This window comes from Rutidosis leptorrhynchoides, chromosome 11, assembly GCF_046630445.1.
Source record: "Rutidosis leptorrhynchoides isolate AG116_Rl617_1_P2 chromosome 11, CSIRO_AGI_Rlap_v1, whole genome shotgun sequence".
Lineage (NCBI taxonomy): Eukaryota > Viridiplantae > Streptophyta > Magnoliopsida > Asterales > Asteraceae > Rutidosis > Rutidosis leptorrhynchoides.
The window spans coordinates 183,024,838-183,032,561 of NC_092343.1; the positions used below are offsets into that span (position 1 = coordinate 183,024,838).

At 37.5% G+C, this 7,724-nt stretch overlaps 1 protein-coding gene across 1 annotated transcript; it reads right to left on the reverse strand.

The window, feature by feature from the left end:
- Positions 1-6,349: 6,349 nt before the first annotated feature.
- LOC139875305 (uncharacterized) lies at positions 6,350-7,048 on the reverse strand. Its single transcript, XM_071862646.1, has 2 exons — positions 7,020-7,048; positions 6,350-6,932 (listed from the first exon to the last, which is right to left on the reverse strand). Exons 1-2 carry the CDS (start codon positions 7,046-7,048, stop codon positions 6,350-6,352), a joined length of 612 nt encoding a protein of 203 aa, XP_071718747.1.
- Between the last annotated feature and the right edge of the window lie 676 nt (positions 7,049-7,724).

A 7,724-nucleotide genomic window follows, 5' to 3' on the forward strand; every position in this document is an offset into this window, starting at 1 on the left:
CATGAAACTATAGCTAGATTACATCATGAAATCTAAATACAAAGTCCTACAATGAAGGCGGGTGAACTGCTCCTCGAGCTCAGTGACTCGAGCTCGGAGAGTCTCAATCTCCCTCATCAGTTCCTCGTTAGAGGGAGCTGGTGGGGCAGGCGGTGCAGGTGGGGCGGGTGGTGCGGGTGGTGCCGGTGGTGCTGATGTAGATGGTCTGGCTCCGGATGTAGACGGTACGTCCCTAGATGTAAGTGGTCCGTATCTAAATCTAGGTGGTACGGTTCCAGGAATAGTCAATACGTAATATGGGAACCTTACGTATCTGTGGGTCGGCAGGGTATGGCACAACTCGTTTATGAGCAGTAACCCTACGACGATGGCCAAAAGCGTCAGTAAAAGCACGACCTCCATTCACCCCTGGAATGACGGTGCTGTTGAAACGGTACTGCTTCTTCGGCGGGGTGGAGGGTGCCTGAATAGGTCTATCAGCAGGATCCTCATCATCGCTGGAGTCGTCTGATGATGAAGAATCGGCGGATGATGAGTCATCCGAATCGTGTGGTGGTGACACTGGTGGCTGAGCTGGTAATCCGAAGCGTCCGAAGGCGGCCAACATCTGTCTGTGTCTGCCTGGCGGAATCACGACTAAACGTCCGTCGGGAGTGCGTCGGCAAGGTGTGCGCATGTGGTTACGAAACGGCCCTTCCCCGAACTCCGCGGGGATCACAATATCACCAATGCGGGGCTGTGACCTCGAGGGTCCGGGAGCAGACACTGGGGCAGGTGCACTAGTACCAGCTCCGGAAGTGGAAGCGCTGGGATCACTAGTGGGTGTCGGGGCCGGTGTATCGGCAGTAGCAGCAGCAGGTGTAGCAGTAGGTAGGGCGACGGGGTCTGAGTCTGTACTGCCCGAAATGCCAGCAGGTGGAACATCCGACATCTGAACAAGGAAAAATAAATTTTCCATGTCAGTATGTCATAAAGCAAGCAAATAATAGGCCAACAGTTTAAATCATGTATAACAGTAACTATCATGGCAATAACAGCAATTCGTATGAAAGTAGCATGCAATCAAAAGCAAGTAGCATCATGCAGTAGTGAAATCATATAGTAGCATACGGCATATAGCAGAAAAAGAAAGCAGTAGCATGCAGTAAATTCGGTGGAAACAAGTAAACTAGCAAGTTGTAGATTAGTCCTATTAGTGAATCCTACTCGGATCGGTCTTAGACTCACTAATGCAACCTAATTCCCTACAACCAATGCTCTGATACCAAATGTGATGCCCCGTACAAAACCATCATGTACGAATCATCAACAACAGGATCATTACAAGGTTAAGTACTATATGCTGTAATTAAAGAAGTTGCATTCACGATAAAAAGGTGATGTCATAACCGACATCAAATGTTTTACATTTCAAAAGCATGCTTCACTAAGTAGAAGCAAATAATAAGTGTATGTGACCACAATGGTCGTTACAAGTCATAGTTCAAATGTACGAATGTTTGAATGCAAAATAAAGTAGTTCATGCAATGACAACTCTAAGCAGCGGGTGTCTACAGCATGACTAGTAAGACAGCGGAAGCAACCTCAAGCACCTGAGAAATACATGCTTAAAAATGTCAACACAAAGGTTGGTGAGCTATAGTTTAAGTATAACAGTATGTAAGGTAGGCCACGAGATTTCAGTGCTACAAAGAGCGTTTCAAAACAGTATGATAAAGTATATGTTAACCGTGGGCACTTGGTAACTAACTTAACGTTTATACCCCCTGAAAGTACACTTGGAAAGTGCATATGTATACGAAGTATTAAACACTCGTTAAATGCTAGCGCTACTAGCCCGAGTGGGGATGTCAAACCCTATGGATCCATATCTAAGATTCGCGTTCATGGTTCAAAAACCAATGATTAAACGTTACTGAGCTAAAGGGAATGTTTATGCCGTTGTATAACCCACACATATATAAATTTAAGTACTCGTGCCTAGTATGTAAAACATAAAATCCGCATGTATTCTCAGTTCCCAAAATAAGTTAAAGTAAAAAGGGAATGCTATAACTCACAATGATAATGTAGTCGTAAAGTCGGTCCGGTAAAGGTGTGCAAGTAAACGGTCCTAAAGTCCTCAACCTAAGTCAAATAGTACTAAGTCAGTAAATCGTCTTAATAGGTTTAAAAGTATGTAAATAAGGTCTTAAGGGTCATCATCATTCATCATTAAACAAAAGGCGTAAAGTAGGTTTCGTTTATGAAAGTAGTTTAAAACAAAGTCTGACTTCAGTCAGTCACCACGGCCTCTACCCTTACTGAATTAAGGTGAGACCAGTGGCCATGGCTCCATCTATGAGTCTTTTAAGTGTGGTAAAATTTACAGAAGCAAACTCTTCTTGGTTTGACCGTGGCAACGGTCTAAGTGCGAGTAGGTCAGAAATTTCTGCACAACGTTAAAGGACATAGTAACGATCGGAGGGCCATAAATCCTAAACCGTAACTCGGATTAAGACGAGTCCTATATGAAAAGTTATCTACTCGAAAAGTTCTATCTAAAAATCAAGGTTAGAACAGCCCAGGTCTACTGGTCTGTTACAGAAACATCAGATCAGTAGCTTTTGTACAGAAACAGTGAGTTTAAAAGGGTTCTGGTGGTCTTGGTGCTTGATGTTCATCATGGCTCTCATCCTTGATGCATATAGCTTCAAGTGTACAACTCATTGATTTATCTACATCATCTTAACCAAGTCTTGACCATCATAACCCAAGTGCAAGTCTAAAACATGAAGCACAACTCACTTAAGAGTTGTATGAAGTTTGATGAACCAAAGTTACATCAAAGTCTTAGATCTAACACATACATGGACTTTAAAGCTAATAACAAGTTACAAACTTGAAAGTAAACTAAATAATCAAGATCATAAGTAGTAAAACATAGTTCTTAGTTTGATCTTGAAGATCCAAGACTCAAAAGTCTAGATCCAAAGTTATATTTAAAGAAAACTTATTTGTGTGTTCTTGAACTTTCAAAGTTAACTTAATTTGTTCAAGAGATATGAGATCAAGACTAACTTGTAGTACTTGACCATATAAACTAACTACATGAAATTAAAGTGCATAAATTGAAGAAGTAAACTTAAATAAACAAGAAAAGGTTCATGGTTGTTCATACTTTAAAGATTCAAACCAAAGTTTGATCTTTAGAAAGTAAACTTTAGAGTTTACTTCATGAGCTTCAAGTATGTCTTTAATCAACACAAGAACTTTATAATCTTTGAAACATTATATGTAGAACCTAAACTAGAGAGTTTAGTTCTTGATTGTTCTTGTTAAAACAAGATAAAAGATGAATCAAACTAGAAAGTTAGATTCTTGAAACATGCAAGTAAATAACAACAATTAACAAGACAAGTAACATTAACAACAAAGAACAACAAATGATGATGATGATTTGCATGTATGTATACGGTTTTAGGGAGAAAAGAAGAAGAGAAAATGTCTTCAAGTTTACTTACAAAGAGCAAAGAAACCTTGAGAGAAAAAGAGAGAAAGATAATTGCAAGTAGAAGTGTGTTTGAGAAATGAGAGAAATGAATGAGAAGTAAGTAGAAGTAATAAAAAAAATGAAATAAAAATCCCTCTACAAGGGGTGGCCGACGGTTTGAGGCCTTCAAGGGGGGAAGAGGAGTGTTTGTTGGTTAATAGCAAGTAAAGCCTTACAAAAGGTGGTTAAAAGATGTAGTTTCATGGGGATTAAGGCATAACTAGATTCCTTAGGTAAATGACTAACTAGTTACACTTTGAAACTAATACTTACATGTAGTATGGGCTAACTAAGTCCACTAGTAGTGTAGGGTGGGCTTGGAAGTCCAATAACATGAGTCCATTACACTAACAAAGCCCAAGTTCAAATAAATCACAAGTTAAACCAATTAAAGCCCAAGTAACTAACTAATAGCCTTAGTTAATTAAAATGATTAATAAATTTAATCATGAATGTAAATAATATCTAAAAATATTATTCGTGAAAGTTCCGGGTGTCACAAAGACGTTTCGGGCACTTAAAAGTCAAGTACGGGCAATCATAGCAACATGTAAATGTAATAACATACATTCGTTTAATCACACGTATTAATAATAATAATTATTAATAAATAAACGTTGGAAATTCCAGGGTCGTTACATAAATCGACAAAATCAGCTTCACGACGGTTAAATTGGATAAATTGTTCAAACCGCTCCTTATAAACTTCTTTCCATCTAGCTGCAGAAGTGGTAATATAGCGATCATGAAAGTAACCTGTAACCGGAGGCATAGGGTAATCTCCTTGTAATTCCACCGTAACATAATGATTCTCACAATTTACTAGGGCAATTGTAAGAACTCTTATTTCTTGAAACTCTTCTGGACTCATCCAAAACGGGAAAATGGTCAAACTTTCTGACATGCTCAATGAGTGGACTATTACACCAAACCTATTGGCTATCAGTATACCTGCATGGGGCATCATCATCCAATATTCTGGTGGACAAGGAGATCCAACGTAACATAGGGAAGCTTTCAAGGACTTTATTTCTCTGTCAAACATGCTTTTGTAGAATTCGGGTTTTCTGCAGCTCTTCTTTCATTTCATACCGAATATTCTCATAATATTGTTCATTTCCCATGAGGGAAACGGCGAATGCCCAATATCCACAATTTCCATCACCTTCAACATTGTATATATTCTTTATGTACTGGTGAAATAATTTTGGAATACCATTGAACATATAAGAATTATGCTTTCTTGGCATTTCATTCTGGTTGAAGATGTACGAACTCGAGAACTCATACGGAACCTCGTTTAAGTCTATCTCTAGTTCATCATTTAAGTCTATATCTGGTTCCTCATTTAATTCAATCTCTGGTTCCTCGTTTAAGTTTATATTGTACGAACTGTGTCTTGCTGGTTCCTTAATCGAATCTCGCACAGCAAACTTGGGTATGTCTGAACAACTGTATCTACGAGAATCTTGGTGAACATGATCGGCACGCCTCTTTTGTTGAGTTTTCTTCGTTGGTGTTCGGCCACGTGTATTTTTTTTAACTCGAGGTTCTTGAGTGTCTGTTTTACCTGGACAGATTATATCCTTTAACTTTTTCAACAAACTTTTTTTTACAGCTTTTGATTGTTTGTTAAAGTTTTCAGCAAACTGCCGGAGTTCACTGTCACACCTAACATCATCATCTGGTTTAAAAATTGACGGTGAAATATCAAGCTTCCTCCAAAAAATATCAATCGAACTTATTTGATGTACCTGTGGTATAGTAATAAGTATAACCACTAGAATGAAGAATAGACATAAGAACCTGCATGGGAGATTTGCCTCCTGTCTCCATCATGCGAATTTTTTTAATTGCGTTGTAAATAGTACTCAACGAAGACACGTTATTTGGATAATGTTGCTTAATAACTGATAAAATATCTCGTGGCGCCATATTCATCCTAAATAACTCCGCAACCAAACTAAATTCATTATCGGAAAGTCTTTGTGCATATGGATGACCTTCCATATACCGTATTGGTTGATGGTTATGCTCATCACATATCACCTTTAACATCCACGAATTATACTGTTCAAAATATAATCCTTCTAATTTAAAGGGACAATTAATTCTTTTTGTCCCGGTAGTTCTACTTGAATTTAACCCTCTATATTCCCTACCACGATCACATATTAGTGTACTCTTATACACAAAACCCGATGCTCTTTTATTAGACCTCCTCATGACAATGACAATACCAAGCGATTTAGCCAAAGTTTGTACCCAATCTATCAATTCTTCACGAGAACCGAACATCTAATAATATTAAAAATAATATAATTATAAAAAGTACATTTATTTATTAACAATAATTTAACAATATTTAATAATAATAATAATAACAATAATAATAATAATAATAATAATAATAATAATAATAATAATAATAATAAAAATAATAACAATAATATAATATAAATAAATATAACTAATTTACCTGATTAGTGACAAATTGGGGTGTCCTCATAAGACCATAGATAATGGTGACTGTGACGTGGAGTGGTAGAGTTGCACTTTTTGGGAAAAAACTGTGACTGGGCCATGACATTTTGGGGAGGAGTTTAATGGGGGGCTTTTGTCTTGGTAAGCCTGTGACGTGGCATTTCCTTTTTCTTTTTTTATTGTTTTTAAATTATTTTTTATTTTGTTTAATACTACGTACAAAATATAAAATTAATTAGACAAAAGTACATTAATTATTTAAAAAAAAACATTACAATTTAAAAAAAATACACCAAAAAAAAAACATTACAGTACATTATTAAAAAAAAACACTAGTTATGCATCGAGCGAAAGTTTGGCGGGAGGTTCCAAATATGAGCCGTTAAATCTTCACGAAGTTGATCGTGCACGTTTCGATCGCGAATCTCTTTCTCTCGTGATCGACGATCTTTGACCCTTCTCCGAATATTGCGACGAGGCCGGTTTTCAGGTTTATCTAACCATTCTTGTTCCCAAGTACTTAACGCAAACCCGTTATCTTCTTGTATCATGTTGTGCATAACAATACAACTATACATTATCCTTCTCATCTTATTAACACTCATAACTCGTGCCGGTGTTTTTAAAATCGCATACCGACCTTGTAAAACACCAAATGTACGCTCAACATCCTTTCTAGCACTCGCTTGAAATTTAGTAAATTTTTTTCTAGGCTCTTCAATAGGAGTCGTATACCCGTTTATTAGTGTTGTCCAATCGGGATATATCCCGTCCGCCAAGTAGTAACCAAAGGGATACTGGTTTCCGTTTACTTCAAACGGTGAAGGTGCGGCTCTATCCTTACGAAGGGAATCAAACAACGGAGAATGATTTAACACATTAATGTCATTGTTTGAACCCGCTGCTTCACGATCTCTATTTAAAAAACGTCATGGTTTTCTTTGAAAACGAGTTCTTGGTTGGATTTCTTCCTCTTCTTCGGACGACGTTGAATCGAATAACAAATCGATACTTAAGGCTAAAAAATCCATATTTTTTGTTTCTAAAACAAAGAAAATATATAAACTTTTATATATATGTGAGTGTGTAGTGAATAAAAGTGTGTGAAAAATGAAAATAAAGAGTGTGTATTTATAGAAGAAAGAGAAAAAAAAAAAAAAAAAAAAAAAGCCAACGGCTACCTTGTAACGGCTATGAAATTTCCACCAATCAAACCGTGCCACGTGCTCTTCTCGTTCGTTTGTCACAACGTTTTTCCAGGACAAACGCCCCGCCACAAACGCTCACAAACGCCCCATTCCGGGCGTTTGTGGGGCGTTTGTGGGCGGGTTGGGTAGACATACGCCTGCGTTATCTATGGTCTAAAAAACTCGCTTCCTTCAACAGACATCTACAAATAATGGTGTAATAAAGTGTAATAAAAATAAAAAATAAAGATACGGAGTAATTTAAAAAGTAAGTTGAAAAGATTATTAAATTTTCACCCAATAAAAATCCACCCCATATCCCTACCAACTCATATTTCACCCAATAAAAAGTTAACTCAAAAATTTTTTCACTTCCCTCTCATCCCAATATCCCATCCAGCCATCACCACCACCACTTTTCCATCTCCGGCCGCCGTTGTTTTTTTAACATCCAACAATCCTCTTCCTTTTTTTAACACTAGTAACCACCATATTCATTCTCCTTTCTTTACCCCGCCGC